General features: G+C 41.2%; 2 protein-coding genes across 2 annotated transcripts in view; both read left to right on the top strand.

The window, feature by feature from the left end:
• LOC144016545 (calcium-dependent secretion activator 2-like) overlaps positions 1-8652 on the top strand; it is an 81747-nt gene extending 73095 nt beyond the window's left edge. Inside the window, exons 28-29 of the mRNA XM_077517796.1 lie at positions 6344-6448; positions 7349-8652. Of these exons, the coding sequence (XP_077373922.1) occupies positions 6344-6448; positions 7349-7525 (282 nt within the window). The 3' untranslated portion in view covers positions 7526-8652. The remainder of the gene's footprint in view (positions 1-6343; positions 6449-7348) is intronic.
• Positions 8653-11451: 2799 nt separating this feature from the next.
• fezf1 (FEZ family zinc finger 1) lies at positions 11452-18467 on the top strand. The gene is made up of 4 exons (XM_077517795.1): positions 11452-12306; positions 13476-13610; positions 14864-14996; positions 16245-18467. The coding sequence occupies exons 1-4, from the start codon at positions 11503-11505 to the stop codon at positions 16538-16540; spliced, it is 1368 nt and encodes a 455-aa protein (XP_077373921.1). The 5' UTR covers positions 11452-11502; the 3' UTR covers positions 16541-18467.
• The last annotated feature ends 384 nt before the right edge of the window (positions 18468-18851 follow it).

The following is an 18851-nucleotide window of genomic DNA, read 5'->3' as shown; positions in this document are numbered from 1 at the left end:
TTAAATGAATAAAAATACAAAATAAAAAAATAGATAAATTATATACAAATTAAATAAAATAATAAGTTCATCGAAATAATATAAACCAATAAAATAAATAACAATACAAATAAAACAATCAAATAAAGTGATTTAATTTTCATGCATAATAATCAGCTGAAATGCTGGACGAGTTTGACTTGCTGCTGTTTGTGTTTTCACCGCAAACACTTGCGGCCAAATATGAAAACACGCACGCACGCACTGGCAAGTCCCACACGCTGTTGGTTTGCCTTCCGCCACCGCGGCGCCTTGCAAATATTTTGGCGAGCAGTCGTCAAACACGCTCGCCGATCGATAGGGCGGACATGACGCCTCGGACCTCGCTGCGCATTAGCAGCACAAAAGCGGCCCCGGGACGCACATTACCGCTGACGTTCGCGTGTGCGTGCGCGCGTGCGCGTGTGCGCGGGGGGGGTCTACCTAATGGGCCCCGCCAGCGTCCAGTCACGCTCGCGACCCGTCTACACTCCGTCACACTTCCAGCGAGCGAGCGAGCGGCCATTTTGTGCGATGTGTGATGAAGATAATGGAGCACGTCATCTTCATCATCTTCATCATCATCATCGAGCGAGCGAGCGAGCGTGCGTGAGGCCGAACGAGATTCATTTGAGGAAGAAGGTCAAGGCCCCGCCCCCTCGCCAGCCACAGCGCTCATCAAAACTTCTTCCTCTTCACTTTTCTTCACTTCCTCCTCGTCCTCTTTTCATTTTGCCTCATTTGCTCTTGAATCAATCAATATTTTTATTTTATTTATTCATTTATTTTACGGTAAAGAAAACATAAACAAATCAAAAATGAAACGGGTCCGCATTTGATGTGTCTCCAACACATAACATGACATATTTTATATATATAAACCGCTTAACTCATATGCTCCCAAAAACGTATAAATACGTTCTGTTGTAAATGTATTGGGTGTCGCATTTATACGTTTTTTTTTATGCTAGAGCATACAGAAGGCTTTGATTCAATCTTTCAACTGCAGAGAATAAAAAAAATAAAAAATGGTAGTAATGACAAAAACGGCCATCAGGTGGCAGCAGAGTATAAGAGATCAACCAGGCCCATGTTGAAAACGAGCCCTATTACTTCAATTAGCTCCATTTGTATTTGTCGCTCAGTGAAATACAGGCAACTTTTCAGGTTTGGATTCATTTAAATTTCTACTCTATAAAAAAAATCGCTGTACGTTTTATTGTTTAAAATAAAAACAAATTCACTAAGAAATTATGTTGAAATTTTGGTCCACTATATTTACAGTAAATATTTACTTGCTTAGTTTTTAACTCATTTGCTCCCAAAAACTAAAATATTTTGTGTCCCAAAGACGTATTTACACGTTTTTTTGTTTTGTTTTTTTTGTTTTTTTTTATGCTAGAGCAAACAGAAGGCTTTGATGCAACCTCTCAACTGCAAAGAACGGTTGCAGAAATGGTAGTTATTACATAAACGGCCAGCGGGTGGCAGCAGAGTATAAGAGATCGACCAGGGGCCATGTTGCAACAAGCTCTTTTTGCTCGTGATTTCACCAAGAATATGAATAATGATGACACTAAGCTATATTCTAATGCTAATTGCTGCAAAATGGAAACAGATGGAAATATACTTTTTTTTTTCCTGATGAAAGAAGAGACTCGAATCTTTCATGTTTTTAAAGTAATCGAACACAATATTGTGTGGCCCTTTCAAAATCCGTCCAAATCCAAAAATGGCTGCCAGTCAAAAACAATCATTGACATCAAATTTAAGGAAATGTTTTTTTTGTTTTTGTTTTTTTTCAATGACTTTTATGAAAACGATCATTGTAGATTGTTACGACAGTTTTTTTGTCAACAGTCTGAGAATCGTCTGAAAGGAAAACGATATGATGACATCGCGTGGATGTGGCGTGTGCGTGCGCGCGTGCGTGTGGTCTCATCTTGACAAGACGTCGCATCTGTCGCGTCCGCTCTCGTCCGTCCTCGTCCGTCCTCATCTGCTGCAGGTCGAAGATGATGATGATGATGATGATGATGAGCGTGATGAAGACGACGCGCGCGCACGCACACACCTCGTTAACGGCTCGTAAATGGAGTGTGGAGGAGCTCCTTAATTGAGCAAATTAGAGGACGAGAGTGAAAGCAGATGGTGGGAAGGCGGGAGGGGGGAGTGGCTGCTGATTGGGGGGCGTGTTCCTGTCAGAAATAAAATTGCCCCCCCGCTGGTGTCAATATGATGATCCAATTTCCACAAGTTGACACATGCTGCCGCTTTCGCACGACGACACGTTTGACCAGTTTGCAACAAATTTCAAGAAGGAAAAGAATCAAATTATTGGAGGAAATAAATGCGCATTTTTACTACATCAATGTGGAATATGTATTTATCCTTATTTGAGGAAATACAGTCAATGTATGATCATGTTATTTGAGAACATAAACGATTATTTTCACTCTATTGATCTACAATAAATGGAGAATATAGATTCCAATTATGACATCATTATTTGAGGAAATAAATATGACGTCAAATTTTTATTTGAGGAAATACAGTAAATGTTATTTGAGAAAAGAAACTTTGATTTTCACTATCGTTCCACGAGTGGAGGTTATGGATTATAATTATGACATCTTTATTTGAGGAAATAAATATGATGCCAGATTATTATTTGAGGAAATAAATGCGTTATCACATTATTGGAGAAAATAAACCTGAATTTTCTCCTGGCAAGTGTAAAAGTTTGTCATCTTCGTGTGGGAAACATTTTGAAGCTCAAATTGAAAAAACAAAATAGTTTGAATAATCGTGATTTCAGTTATTGCCAAAATAATCGTGATTATTTTGTTCCATAATCGAGCAGCCATACATCATCACACTTTTTTTTTGGCAGTAGAAGTTAAAAACTTTTGTTTTTTTAATCTTCACTTTAAATGGAGAAATTTTCTTTAGCTTCTCATCACTTTTTGTGTTCCAAAAACGTAAAAAAAAAAAAAAAAACTTTTTTTTTTTTTTTTTCTTCCCCCCCATTTTTGTTGGATTTCTTGGGAGGGAAAAGCGAGAAATTGAAGCCCGTCGTCGTCCATTTGAAGTCCAACGTTTAGTTTTGTCCATCTGGTCATCCGGACTTTTCAACAATGACGAGCGTTTAGTCGTTTTACCGCGCACCAAAATACGACCATGCGTCACGTTTTGTACTTTATCGGTCATGTTAAATAGTGAAAACCGAACCCGGGACCTTCTGTGCAAAAGAAAGACTGACATGTAACTTTCATCTTTGGACCAGACCGACCGGGTTTGAAACTCTCTTTAGTGTTTTGGCACTATTGAACGTGGCGGTTGCTAAAATACCAAAACAACTCAAATGCGTAACACTTGGTCGTAATTTGGCACCTTTTCAAAATGACCGACGTGGTCGTATTTATTGGAGGACCGTCTCGGACTTTTGGTCCGGTCATCTGGACTTGAGTCCAGATTCTTTCTCATGTGGTCCACGACGAGTCTGCAAGTTTCAATGCATCGAAAAACTTTGAAGTTGCGATTGAAGTGGCTGAAAGTCGTCCGTCAAGTGCGACGTCCTCGGAATCGGGTTTTCGGTCAGGATTTTAGTTTTTTCTGGACATCCGGGCTTAATTCCCGATCGTCCGCTCTTAAATTCATCTTTTTGTGTTGAAGGAAGTTTGTCGTGTTTTGATTTTTTTCTTTTTTGGGAAGGAAACCTTCAACAAAGTTGTAAGTCAAGGACTCGAACGCGGTCCATTGATCTCGGCGATGTCGCAAAACAAAGAAACAAAAAAAATATCGTCGTCATCGTTAACGTCGCCTTGACGATGAAAAGCAAAAAGGTCATTTTGTTAATTCGGCAGGTGCAATGTTAAGTTGAAAGACTTTTTTTTTTTTTTTTGAGTCGCGTTGATAAGATTTCTGCGTTGATGACTTTATTCAAATCATTCAAGTTTGCCTCGGAGGTCGGAGGTGAGCCGCCGACAATCGGCGGAATCAAGTACGGGCGACCCCTCCGGTTTTTGGGCTTTTGTGCACAGCGTTAAATAACCTCCGGGCTGTTTTTCTTCCGCCGCGGTGGAAATTAATTAGAAGTGCGGACGACTTGCAGCCTCTTCAAGCGCGTGGGAATATTTGGGGTCAGCGGCGGTGTCACGGCAATTTCCCGCGCGCTGAATGGAAATCGGCGGCGCACCCGCTCGCCGGCTCAATGCGCTCTTCAGGCTTGATTTCAGATTTTCCGCCGTTTTTGATTCGCGGGCGCCAGATCGGAAGAAAAGCGGCTGTGAACCCTGCGGATGGTTTTGCAATCTTTTTTTCCGCCTCGCTGAAGGTTGAAACGCTTTTGAGTGACGTTTATTTGCCTCGCTCGTAAAAAGGAAAACATAAGAGTAAAAAAAAAAAAAAGATGTAGCTTGAATTCAAGCAGGCCCGGCGTGGTCTGATGAGCGTTTAATCGCGTCCATCTTCCTGGTTGTCAGGAAGGTGGACGCCTCTCAAGTGGTCACAAGTCAAGAAAAGACGTTGAAAACGTCGTCTTTTTCTTTTTCAGTATCGACTCTTCTGTGACATTTGAACTTCTCACAAGTCCACCGAAAATGAATTCCTTGGACATAGTTGAGGAGAAGTCTGGGACCAGAGCGGTCTTCGTCCTTCAGTCAGTCGAGGTTCCTTTCTCAGCTTTGGTTTGGTTTGGAATTGCTTCCATACCTGAGACAAAATCATCCTTAACCTTGAACGCTTTTATCCTTTGCTAAAGGTTTTTTCCTTTTGAGGTCTGGGATAACCTTCAAACCTTTTGAGGAGTTCCATTTTGACCAGAGCGGTCTTCGTCCTTCAGTCAGTCAAGGTTCCTTTCTCAGCTTGAGGTCCTTGTTTGGTTTGGTTTGGAATTGCTTCCATACCTGAGACAAAATCATCCTTAACCTTGAACACTTTTATCCTTTAGTAAAGGTTCTTTCCTTGGCTTGAAAAAGCTCCATGTCATCGTTGAAGAATTCTGTTCTTGATTCCTTTCCTTCTTTGACCTTGATTAAAATGGCGTTCACGTCTTGGTGAAGGCTGATCAAAAATCCTTCTTCGCTCTGATATGACCTCGACTCCTTTGCATAAGAGTGGTCAGCATCCCTCCGAAAAAGGTATCAAGGTACCGTCCAGATCTTCAAACAACCTTGTGAAGGTTCCTTTCTCGTGACGATTCTTCTCTTGACTTGGAAAAACTTGTGCGACTTTCTTGGGGTCTTTCTTTGGTCTGGAATTGCCTCCATTGCTCATGATTTAAAAGACCTGTAAATGTTTTGGTGAATGACGGTCGCAGGCGGGACTGGGTGAAGTTTCAGCCGTTATCTAGCCCAGGGGTCCTGCGGGATTTGGATGTTTCCGCTTCTCCAACGCAGCTAATATGCGATCAGCTCGTCAGCAAGCTCTGCATAAGCCTGATGGCGATCCTGATGATCGGAATTGAAAACCTCCAAAACCTGCAGGACTCTGGCCCTGGAGGGCCGAGATTGCCCACCACTGATCTAGCCTGATGGTCATCCATGCTTCATATTGCGGTTCTTCAAATTGTGGTCCGGAAGAACCTCCGTGAACTTGAGTGAAGGGTCCCTCGTTGACTTGAAGAACGTGAAGGTTGGTCTAAGGTCTTTCTTTGGTCTGGGATCACTTGGAGAAGTGGCAGATTTTCCATCCTTTATTTTGAGCGGTCTTCATTCCTCCGTTGAAGGACGCTTCCTTGAAGTTGAACAATCTCCGAACCTTGTTTTGAGTTTTCCACTTTGGCCAGTAGTCCAGATCATCATCGTCTTCCTGAGGTCATTTCGAAGTTCGATCCTTCTTGCTCCTTCCTAGACTTGGAATCATCTTTTCTCTATTGTACCTCCAAGTCTGTGGAAAAACTTTGTTCCTCGTCTTCAGATCAGTTTTGAGGACAAGCAGTCCGATATTCGCTACTTTCATGTAGACCAGCTCACGTTCTTGCCTCAGGAAGAAGATTTTGGGTCCGGAGGCGACGTCTTTTGTTGTTTCTTTTGATCATTTCTGACGTTGCGGTGGAAGTCGGAGGCCGATCCTGCCGGTCTGTCCTGGTCAAAGGAGATCTTTGCCGTTACGCCAGAACGGGATTCGCAACCACTTCGCTTCATCCAACTGGTGGAGAAAAGAGGGAGGAGCACGTCCGCGGTGTGTTCTTGTTCATCTCCTTCCGTTTTTGGTCCCATCATCCATCGGATGAAGTTCTGCTCGAGTCTCAAAGGGCAACAAAGCAGAAAGAAATGTTGACATGTTCTTAGCATGTTCATGTTGGTTTTGTTTGTGCGCCCAGCAATGGTACAGCGTTTCCATGAAAGCGGTTTGCGTGTGGTTGGCGGATCGACTGGACCTCCAGCTGCACCTGTTCCAGCTCAAGACCCTCATCAAGATCGTCAAGGTAAGAAAGCTTGGAGACGAATTTCTGTTTATCACTCGTCGCTTTTTCTGATTTTACATTCAGTGGTTGTGTTTGACAGTTTTGTTTTTTCATGACCTCAAACAAGGGTTGTTAAGAGTTTTGGAATTCTTCATTTCAGTTTGAGTTTTTTTTTTTAATTATTATTATTTTTAATTATTTTTTTATTAGTTTTAGTTCTGTAATAAACATTTAGTTTTAGTTAGTTTCACTGTTATTTTTTTTAAATTAGTTTTAGTTCTGTAATAAACATTTAGTTTTAGTTAGTTTCACTGTTATTTTTTTTTTTAGTTATTTTAAATTAGTTTTTTGGTGTTTTTTTTGTTGTAATTAGTTTTAGTTATTAAACACTTAGTTTTAGTTAGTTTCACTATTAGTTTTTTTTTTTAGTTATTTTTAATTAGTTTTTTTTTGTTTTTTGTTTTGTTTTTATTAGTTTTAGTTATTTAATAAACACTTAGTTTTAGTTTTAGTTAGTTTCACTCTTAGTTTTTTTTTTTTTTTTTTATGTGTATGACTTGTGCGCAATATTCAGGAAGCACCATGCGAGCGACATCATCTTTTGGTGCTTTTCTATTGGCTGCTGCGAGATGACATCACTTCCGTGTGACACACTTTCAAACGTCCTAATTCCGGTTCATATCAAAATAAATCTATTGAAAATTACATTTAAAATCATCTCCAAAGGATCATGCGATAATTAATTTTTGCGAAAATTATAGTTTTAGTTTTGCAAACATAACATGTAGTTTGTTAGTTTTCGTTTTTTTATTTTATTTCGTTAACAATTTTTTTTTAATTTTTAAAAGTTTTAGTGAACTCAAATAACCTTGCCTCAAGCTGACGAAGCCACGCCCCCTCCCGTCTTCTTTGCCGCCGCAGAAGAGCTACCGAGACTTCCGTCTTCAGGGCGTCCTGGACGCGACGCTCAACAACAAAAGCTACCAGACGGTCTACAACCGGCTGACGGTGGAGGAGGCCACGCTGGCCGTCAAGGCGGGGGACGGCCTGGACGGGGTCAGCATGCGGGACAGCGACCAGGACGACGACGACGACTGATTCGGCGCTTGCATCGCGTCGCCTTCCTTCAAAAACTTCAAGTTAGTGAAGAAATCAATGGCCAGAAGCTAAGCTAACGTAGCATCCGTGTTGTTTTTAGTGCGGCTAACGCTAGCAAGCCGAACGATGCGCTTGGTGGGTGCGAAGAGTGGATTCAAAAAGTCTACACACCCCCCTGTTCAAATGCAAGGTTTTTACGATGTAAAAAAACAAATTGACGCCACGATTCTTTTTCTACAACAAACGTCATGAAAAGCCTACTAAAAACAGCTGAACTTTATTTGGGGTAATTCAGAAGAACTTTGAATGGCGGCGGGTGTGTGCTGACTCGTTTTTTTATTGGTTCATTACGAACTGAGCAGTTAGAAGAGGGTGTGCACACTTTTGCAACCACCTTAGCGCAGTTATTTTTACAATCAAGATTGTTTTTTTTTATTATTGAATAGGTCACATTAATTGTGGGGGGGATGACCACAAAAAATACCTGCCATTTCCACAGGGGTGTGTAGACTTTTCATATCCACTGGAGGTAGGAAGCAGAAAAAAAAATGTACAAATGTAAAAAACGTTTGTCGTAGAATTATTTTCACAAATCGACGCCATATTCCAAATAACCTCCACGTGTCATCAACTTGCCCTCAAATAAACATTTTAATGTAGTTTTCATATTTTTCCCACCAGTGAGCATAATTATGTCAGTTCGCAAACGGTCATCACCGTTTAAGCCCATTTGAACTCTGTTGCTAAGCAAAACAGCAGCATGTCTCTCAAATGAATCAATTTCATCCCTTACAAAAAATGAAGACCTCGCCTCAAATAGATTTTTTATTTTTTTTCCCCCGAGCAGTGAGCAGATTTATTCCATCCACTAAGACTTTGAGCCAATTGGAACTGTTGGCTAACCAAAACAGCAGCAACATTCTCAGCCGAATCAAAGTCATCCACTGGAACAAATGAACACCTCCCTCAAGTAGACGCCAACCAATAAGAATGACGACATCCGACATCCGACATCCGACTTGGAGCCCATTTCAACTTTGTGGTGAACCAAAACAGCAGCAAGTAAACGGCCTCTCAAATCATTTTTTTTTTTGCACTTGAAAAAAATGAATGCCTCCCTGAAATAACTGCCTTTTTCCCCCCAAAAAAACTTGTACCCATTTGTAGACAGATTTCGACCACTTTGAGCCCACATGAAAACTTAACAGTCTCTCAAATGAATCAAATTGTCCACATGAGCAGATGAATGAACGAACGCCTCCCTCAAATAGACTCACTCACTCATCAATTAGGGGGAAACGCGAGCAGTAAACTGCTGCACCTGTTTGAACTCTGTTGCTAGTGGAAACAGCAGCAAAATTGTTTCTTCTTGATGAATTCAAATCCTCCACTTGAAAAAAAAATGAACGCCTCCCTCAAATTGATGCTGCTTCCATATTTCCGCGCTTGTACGCATAATCGCAGACCACCAACAAAAACATTGAGCCTGCGTGAAGGTGCGTCGCTAACAAAAACAGCAGCACTGAAACAGTCTCTCGGATTCACAAAATCGTCCCCTTAAACAAAATAAACGCCTCCCTCAAATAGACTCGCTCACTCATCAATTAGGGGGAAACGCGAGCAGTTAACTGCTGAACCGAAACCTGAATCAAAAGCTCCACTTGGAAAAAAATAAAAAATAAATGAACACCGCCCTCAAATAGATGCTGCGTCGCTAACAAAAACAGCAGCACCGAAACAGTCTCTCGGTTTCACAAAATCGTCCCCTTGAACAAAATGGACGCCTCCCGCAAATAAGCACCCAACCATTTGTGACAATTTCTTTGAGGTATGACGGCTTGTTAACTGAAACAGAGGAAAGTAATCGGTCAAAATCTTCCACTTGAAAATTTTAACCCCTCCCTCATATAACTGACTCCTCCCTTCAACCCCCCCGACACGTGCACAAACAAAACAAACAAAACGGCGGCGAGTAAACGCTCTCGACGACGACCGCAAATCATCCACTTGAACGCCTCCCTCAAATAAAAACATCAATCAATCAATCAATCAATATCCTCGTCCTCATGACGACATCCTTCAGCAACTGTTGCGACGCAAAACAGCAGCACAAGAAACTTCTCAGATGAATCGAAATCAAACACTTGGAACAAAAATTGAACACCGCCCTCAAATAAACAAACACACATTAATTAGTGTTCATTGGTGAGTGGATCTCATAATTTGAGCCCGTGTAAAACGCTGTCGCTAACCAAAACAGCAGCACACAAAAAAAACAGGAACCTGCTGACTTCTGGAATGCGAGCCTTAGTGGACGGTCAGTCAACAACACAATATGTATTATTATGATTATGATTATGATTATTAACACATGTTCGTGTCATGTGTTTGTAATTTGATGTGATTCATATTTAGGGGGGGAAAAAATGTGGCATGAAATCAAATGTGCCCTAAAATACAATTATTGATTATGAAAATGTCACATTTGAAGCCATTCATGAGTTAATTGTATTTATTTCATGTTTTTAGGTTGGAATCTTTTTTTTTTTTGTAATTATTGTTCTTGAAGTTGTCCTTGTGTTTATAAAAATTTTAAAAAATAGAAAAAAAAAAAAGTTTACTCTGTATGACAACTTTGTCGATTGTGATGTTTTGTCACGTGTTGTTCAATAATAAACATCTTAAAAAAAAAAAAAAAAAAAAAAAAGGCCGCCTTGGTTTGTTTTTCCGACCAAAAGGATTTTAATCGCATGGTGACGTCATCTACGCCTTCATTACGCAATATGTGGAAAACGTGCTATAATAATGACAAATGAAAATGAATAAATAAAAATAAAAATAGAAAAAAAGATATCGAATTAGTGTCAAAAGCATAGAATACACATTTACAAATGAGTATAAAAAATATTCATAATTGACAATGTATCACATTTGACTTTGGATTGTATTTTTTTTTTTTATTATTCGTTTATGTAGGTGAATATACATGTGACGTATTTGAATTATAAGAGAAAATTCAGCGTAAATAAAACCTTCCAAAAATCCATTTTTGGAAGATTTCTAAGGCCACAATGAAATCAAATAATTTTGACAAGTGATTTTAAAAACGTGTTTTTGCATTTCGTGATCACACGAAAAACACTCGAAAATGTTTTTGGGTCCAAATTATTTGTCATTGCGGCGCAGCAGTGATAATAATAATAATAATAATAATAATAATAACAACTCGCCAAATAAGAGGGTCGAACATTTCTTGTCAATCTTTTCACTCCAAAAATGTTGGACACGATCAAGCGTCTTTTCTCAAACTGCACACATGACGTCATTCTCAAAAGACATGTCAATTGATTAAATATGTAAGACATATTTCAAAGTGATATTTGTTAAAAGGTGTTTTTTTTTTTTTTTTTTTTTTTCTACGCTTAATCGTTCTTGTTAAAGAGCAATGACGTTCCACAAAAATACGTACTTTGAGTCACGTGCGTCGCCTCACGCGGTCCGAACGCGACCCGGATTTCGGGGGGCCCGATGACGTCACGCGGAGCCAAGCATGTGCACAAGGGCTGTCCGGAGAGCAGCGGAAGTCCTTCAACACTCGAGCGCGCGTCCCGCCGCGCGACGGACGCGCCTCCTCCTCCTCCTCCTCCTCCTCTTCATCATCATCATCATCTTCATTCTCCTCTTTTTCTTCTTCTTCTTCTTGTTCGTCAATGGCAGCTTGAAGGCGGCGACCGAGTCGGGTTCGACTGCCAACGCGGGCGAATAACGATCGGACCGGACCGGACCGACACGGCGGGTTCCCGCGGCTCTCCGCACGCCGCCATCGAGCGCCAATAAAGCGGGCGCAGAGTGGGCGGGGCCGGGCGAGAGGGGGGGGGGGGGGTGGTGCATGGTGTGTGGGGGGGCTTTGGAAGTCCTCCGCCGGCGATGTTGACCCTCCTGGCGGGCCGCTGAGCTGCAAGCGACGACGACGCTCCATGGACGCGCCCCCGGCCAACGGGGGCCAGCAGGCCACCGTAGCGGCGGCCTCCTCCTCCTCTTCCTCCTCTTCCTCCTCTTCCTCCTCCTCTTCGTCAGCGTCGCACGCCAAGTCGCTGGCCTTCTCCATCGAGCGGATCATGGCCCGCACGCCCGAGCCCAGCAGGGCCGTCGTGCCGCTGCCGGGCTCGTGGTTCCGCCCGCCGGCCGACGCGGGCCCGCCGTCGCTGCACTGCATGATTCCGCTGCTGCCGCTCGGGTACGCGGAGCAGCACCGGCTCGCCCTCCACCCGGAAGTGGCGGGAACCGCAGCAGCGACGACGACGACGGACGCGCCCGCGCAAGCGCCTGCGCCGTCGGACCTGCTCGGGTTCGGACTCAACTACGCCGGCCGGCAGGACGAACCGGGCCGGACGCATGCGCATCCGGACGGCGGCCGCTACAAACTGTTCCGGCCCCGCGTGGTGACCCAGTCGCCGTTCCCGTCGCGAGGTACCGTCTGCTACCTCAACTGCGGCGGCGCCGGTTCCGGTTGCGGTTCCGACGGTTCGGCGGCGGGGCTCGTCAACCTGCACCCGATGGCGTCGTACCTGCTGGCCGGCGGCGGCAGGCACAAGGCGGGCCCGCTGCCCTACCACCAGGCCGCGCAGAACCACTTGCAGAACCTGATCAAGGAGCGGGACTTTATTGGCGAGAAGGTTCTGAAGAACTCGGCGACGTCCTGCTCGGCGGCGGCGGCGGCGGCGGCGGCGAGACTCGCGGGAGGGAAAGCCAAAGTGTTCACCTGCGAAGTCTGCGGGAAAGTACGTCGATCTTCGGCCTCGCAATTCAAATTATTTTCACATTTTTCATCATATTTACAAATATTTCAAGCGTTTCTTGAAACGGCAAATTTTGCTCGTAACGAATTGAATTTTCAAAACAAACAAACATGATCCTGCAGTTCGCATGTCAATACACAAACGCGACTATAGTCATTTTAAAAACTGCAAAACATCATTTAGTCATTCAGGGATGAATCAATATAAACATTGTAATTACAAAAGAAAACAAAAGGCCTCGTTGAGTCTTTTTTTTTTTTTTTTTTAAGTTAGCGTTTTGATTTTTCTTGTTTTGCAATTGAAACTAAACAGCGTTTGTTTTCAAAACTAGTTGGGAAATTAACTTTTCATAATAATTATAATAATTTGCTTTTCCGCTTTTAAATGAGGACATTTCAAATATACGTCACAAAAAAAACAAGTTTCAAACGCTTCGACATGTTTTTGAAAATGCTTAAATTTGACAAACATATTTTATTGTACACACGTACAAAATGACGTTTTTAGATTTAGACATGTTGAATTTTTTATTAGTTTTTTTTTTAAATAACCTACTGAAATGGTTAATTATGACTTCATTTCAAAATTTGCGCGAAGACAATTCAAACATGACAATTATGTTGTTTGAAATGGCTGAGCATGCATGTTATAGAATTTAATTGAATGTAATTATTAATTATTCATTTAATCGTGTCGTTTCAAGCCGTAATTACGTCATCATGTCTTCAAGAGACCATATTTCAAATCATGAACAAATCTCAAGTTCACGCTTAAGGTGACATTTTTAAAACATTCTTTTTTTAAACGTGTAATTTACTGAAAGTAACATTTTCCAAATGTCTTTTTATTATTATTATGATTTAAACAAATGCGCAAATCTTGTGTAAAAATCCGTTTGAATGTTTTTTGGGGTTTTTTTCAACGGGATTTTTTTTTTTTTTCCCAGTTAACATGTTTGCAGACTTCATTTCATCATTTCAAAATCTTTGAACGTCTCATTTGTTTTGTGTGAGATGATGATGATGATGATGATGATGAATGAATTCCAAAAGACCTTGAAAAGGAAAAAAAAACAAAACCCCGTGTCAACCCTCCTCATGATTTTAACGTCGTCGCGCGCGCGCGCGCGTGTGCGCATGCGTGTGTTTCAGGTGTTCAACGCGCACTACAACCTGACGCGCCACATGCCCGTGCACACGGGCGCGCGCCCGTTCGTCTGCAAAGTCTGCGGGAAAGGCTTCAGGCAGGCCAGCACGCTCTGCAGACACAAGATCATCCACACTCAGGTAACGCGCATGCGCACGAGCGCGCCGGCATGCACGGCGAGACGCGCGCGAGGCCAATTAAGTCAATTTTGATGTTGAGTCATTTGCTGATCCCGAAGAATGAATTATGAAACGTTTTGATATGGATGAAAGTCAGCAGTGGTTCAAATATCAATTATTGATTTTTGGTTTAAAGAAATTAAGAAATTAGTAAATGTAATAATCCGATTTTTTTTGGTCATCAGATCAGCTGAAAATGACGTCATATAAAGGCCCAATATTATTATTAAAACCTGACACAAAACTGCTTATTCACTTGCAACATTGCTCACTATTTTTAATTATGTATTTATGTCCTGTTGTTTTATTGTAGTGTTTTGTTTTGTTTTTGTTTTTTTTATTACTCGAGCGCCGATATAAATTAAATGAATTATTATAATTGCACATGAGCACTAAGGTTCAATTTGCATTTTTTTTAGTCTCAATTTCTGCAATATTCCATTCATTTTTTTTTCACTTATTCTTGTGAAAATATAACTTCATTTAGCATTTTTCATGCATCTTATTATTAAAATGATAAGTGGGTCAAATTCTAGCGGCTCGGTCCAGTTTTTTTTCTGTATTATTTTTTTTTATATACCTTGCAGAACTTTTAAGGCAGCGGAAGATATAACTTTTTCATATCATCATCATCATATGAGCGCGCGAACGCATCACATTTATATAGAAGAAATACACCATATTATGTTACATTTTTCATTTATGTCAGGCAACAACTTGAACACGCAGGAGCAACAATTCATAGTTTCATAATGTGCAAAAAAAATTAGAGGAAAAAAAAAAAGAGGGAAACGGGGAGTGGGGAGAAGAAAACTTCATTTTTAAAATAATCGTAATAATAAAAAAAATATTTCCAAAGTCCCGTTTTATGCATGCACTTTGTTCATTTCATATCCCCCAAAGCGGGAAAAAAATCAAGAGTCTTTTCATACATATTTTATTCAAAAAATAAAAAATAAAAATAATTTCATAACACTAGCGGTAGACTTTCGTGCTGACGTCACGTGGTCACGGACGCGTCACGTCACTTTTTTGGCCTGAAAAATGTTGAAAACCCGTTTTTGTTTTGTTTTTGCTTGCACGGAAACGCTCACGTGACGTGTTGTTGTTGTCGTCACACGTGCTGCAATTGTTGACCAAAAACGTGCAGTTCATGTCGATGACGTTGTTTTGTTTTGTTTGTTTTGTTTGTTTTGTTTTTGTGGCTTTGTCAGGAAAAGCCTCACAAGTGCAGCCAGTGCGGCAAAGCGTTCAACCGCAGCTCGACGCTCAACACGCACACGCGCATCCACGCCGGATACAAACCGTTCGTCTGCGAGTTCTGCGGGAAAGGATTCCACCAGAAAGGTCAACAAACGAACAAACGAACTCCCGCCTCACGCGCATGCGCATCACCAAATAGAAACGAAAACAAATGACGTCACATAATATTCACCTATCACTCATTTTGTGATCAGATGGGAGAAAGAATAGCACGCAAAAATAGTGACCGGAACTTCCGGTCACAATCTAACTTCCGGCCCGGGAAGTAAGATCAAATATTTCAAGCCGCGGATGAAAAATCAACAGCGGAATAAATGTGTAGATATTTATTTGTTCTAAATATGCCTAATTACGTCTTTTTTTTTTCACACATGACTTAAAAAATAATAATTTTCAATGTCCTAAACTAGATCATGTGATTTAATATAAATTTGAGCATATTTTGTTTAAATATATCTGTTATGTGAATGATACATATTTTTTGTATCATCATCCAAGGTTTTGCGGATAAATATTGTTTCGATGTAATAATGTTCCACACATGCTGCTAAAATAAATCAATAAATAATAATCAAATATATGAATGAGCGTTTGTGCCGTTTGCCTGCTCAAGGGCTCCCCCTGCCGTCATGATGGCGAACTTAACTGACGTGAACAACTTGCAAAAGTCATTGCATCCTGCACAAATACTCTATTTTGATTTTGATTGTATTTTTTTTGCACGTTATTATTATTAAGCAGCACCGTCAGTAGATTTTTGTGTTGTCACCATGGCAACAACAGAATCCCCTCCTTAGGACTGTCGCGCATGTTTTGAAGCTCTTCTTTTCTTCGAGTATGTCGTCGGGGTGAAAGGTCACAAGCACAAACGCATACGTTAACTTAGCCACGCAGTTATGCTAGCTTAATGCTAAATCATGACGATAACAAAATATATATATATATATTTAAATGTCATTTAAAGTTGACAGAAATCTCAGAGTGCTACACAAAGTCTCAAAAACAGTATTAAAATGTGAGGATTAATTATTAGATTACATGAGTAGATTTGTTAGAATTCAAATGTTGAAATAAGTTATTTAACATGTAGCGTTCGTTTACATGTGCCGTGTGTTGAATTCATTTTAGGCGGAAATTTTAACACTGTTGAAAGAGTTAAATTCTGATGAGGCCCAAATACACTCGCACACGGTGAAAATGTCACTCTTAAGTGTTAAATTCGCACCGCAAAAATTGTGTACGAACAAACAAACAAAAAAAGAAAAAGAAAAGGGGAGACATGTTGTGGAGACCGCTGACGTGTGCCTCGCGTGTCTCTGTCGCCCCCCGCAGGCAACTACAAGAACCACAAGCTGACGCACAGCGGCGAGAAGCAGTTCAAGTGCTCCATCTGCAGCAAAGCCTTCCACCAGGTGTACAACCTCACCTTCCACATGCACACGCACAACGACAAGAAGCCCTTCACCTGCCCCACCTGCGGAAAGGGATTCTGCCGCAACTTTGACCTCAAGAAGCACGTCCGGAAGCTGCACGACCACGCCGCCGCCATCATCGGCGCCCAGCGGACCGCCGCCGCCGCCGCCGCCGCCGTCGTCGTCTCGCCGCCCGTCGCCATCCAGCAGCCGTGACGCCCGAATCGAACCGCGCCAAAAGTCCTCCTTTGGCGCCTTCACCCATAGCAGTCCAAACAACAAAATGTCCAAAAGTTATTTTGCGACCGGTGTCTCTGTGTCAGATGTGATCGGGATGCCGTCTCCTGCTGATGACGTCACGCTACAGAATTGTCCAGAAATTGTCCGTTTTCAATTGTTCAAAATAACAACATTTATGGACTAAAATTGTACAAACGTAAACGAACCTAAAAATATAAAAGCATTATACTTTAAGAGTGGAGAAAAAAAAAAAACTAGATTGAAGCGCCTTCACGCTTGCCGGTGACGTCAGTACAGCAGCGCTAACGGTTAGCTTCGGTTTGGTTTCTTTTTTTTAGCTGTTCACAAATCAATCACAATAACAAGAAAATCAGCCTTAATAATAATAGAAACACATTAACAATCTAAACTGACAATATCTGTCACATCTGTGACAATTATTTTGTGTATTTATTATTTATTTGTTCAGTATATTTTGCGTTTATATGCTTAGTTTTTTTTGTTTTTTTTTACATTTTGACAATTTCAGTCCGTACATTTGGTTATTTAAATGACATCTTGAATATTTTCTTTCCAATGTTTGACAGCAACTGGATCATTTCCAGCCAATCCTGTAAGCGGGACGTGTTCGTTAGGCGACCCTGATAGTATCTGGCAGCCTGATCACATCTGAGACCAACAGGGGTCCTTTTTTTTTTCTTTTCGACTTGGCAAGTGGAATTTCTGAGTTCAAGGGGGCGTTCCTGTACACACTTCCTGGTTTGAACTTGGAAAAGTCCCACTTCCGACCATCCTCGAATGCAGCATTACGGTATGTTCTCGGGGGTGCGATACTGCAAATTTTGGTATCGATCCGATATCAAGTAAAAATACTTCATCAATATTCCCCCCAGACACATTCCAACCATAACAAAATAATATAATTATATTGGAATATTTTGCCCAGAATGAATTTTATAACTTCATTATTTTTCATGTACAATTATAAATACCCTTAAAAACGAATTTTTCCACTTGCTGTCTGTCGACTGATGATGACATCACCCGTGCTTGAGGAAGTAGGGAACAGCCAATCATGGCTCACTTGTTTTCTGGGTTTGGTCAGTCAACTCAGCCATGATTGGTCGTTACCAGGTGATGTCATCAACAGTCGACAGCAAGTAGAAAATTTGCTTTTTAAAAGGTATTCATTGTATATGAAAAATAATGAAGTTACCACATTAATTATAGACAAAATATGAACTTGTTACTGCTGAAAATGGTTCCAACTGGACTCAACTTAATCCACAAACCACGCCCACTTCCTGCTGCTTTTTTACCAGCCAGTATTTATGAGCTTGGCACGGAAACGTTTTTGTGTCACGGGGACGTCTTTGGACTTGACCGACATAAAAAGAGGACCAATTAAAATCAGCCAAAATAGTTCCAGCTCTTTCCTGATTTCCATTCGCCTTCCATGAGCTTTTACTTGTTGCTTTAGGTTCTTTTTTCCTAAAAGACTCGGTCACAAGGCATCCTGAATCGCTCCAAAAATACTGCTTCCCTCTTTTGGCCCCCCCAAAAAATGCACTCAAAGACAAAATGGCGTCTCTTTCGCGGGTGGACTGGCTTCCCAGACTGACGCTGGCAACGTTAATGACGTCATCTGTGTCCGTTTTTAATGACACTACAGCCCCTTGTGGACAAAACGTGCCAGGACACAACAGAACACATACGGGACTTCCTGTTCATAAGCTGCATTTCCACGGAAAGTTTTTTTTTTTTTTTTTTTTTTTAATATCGGTACTTGAATTCACGGGTGAGAAGAGTCGCTCCCTCCTTTCCCCTAGCAAATGTCTGCACTGTTTTGATTCTGTTTTGTTTGAATTGTTAAATGAAATAAATGTCTTGGTTGTTATTTGTGCGCTGGCCAATCCTGTTGCTTTCTGTCTCTCTGCATTCATCTCAAATGTTCGGACCACTGATGTTGTAGTTGAATTCAAGGATTTTTTTAATCACATTTTTACAATTTCCGAACAATCAATTTGGCAATAGAGTTTGTCCTCAAATGAAAAGTGAAGCCACCGGCGGCCATCTTACGTTGTCGCTTGCTCAGCGACATATTGGCGTCAAAATTGATACAAATTTTATAATTTTATCACAATTTTATAAGGAAAAACAAGTACAAATTGCCTTTGTTGAAATGTCTTTAAAAGCAGTTTTATTTAAAAACTTTTTCTGACTTTCAAAATGTTTGTTTTTCTTTTAAATCTTAAACAATAGACACCTTTTTTTTAATCAACTGTCA

Source organism: Festucalex cinctus, chromosome 3, assembly GCF_051991245.1.
Source record: "Festucalex cinctus isolate MCC-2025b chromosome 3, RoL_Fcin_1.0, whole genome shotgun sequence".
Taxonomy (NCBI): domain Eukaryota; kingdom Metazoa; phylum Chordata; class Actinopteri; order Syngnathiformes; family Syngnathidae; genus Festucalex; species Festucalex cinctus.
The sequence above is the reverse complement of the archived record's forward strand: the minus strand, read 5'-3'. Positions and strand labels throughout refer to the sequence as shown.

What these genes read in the sequence shown, in the direction of transcription:
- fezf1 (XM_077517795.1), top strand. Translation starts at nt 11,503, where the DNA reads ATGGACGCGCCCCCGGCCAACGGGGGCCAGCAGGCCACCGTAGCGGCG. An exon ending in CCTGCGAAGTCTGCGGGAAA is followed by an intron (nt 12,307 to 13,475) that starts GTACGTCGATCT and finishes CGTGTGTTTCAG; the next exon opens with GTGTTCAACGCGCACTACAA. An exon ending in ACAAGATCATCCACACTCAG is followed by an intron (nt 13,611 to 14,863) that starts GTAACGCGCATG and finishes TGGCTTTGTCAG; the next exon opens with GAAAAGCCTCACAAGTGCAG.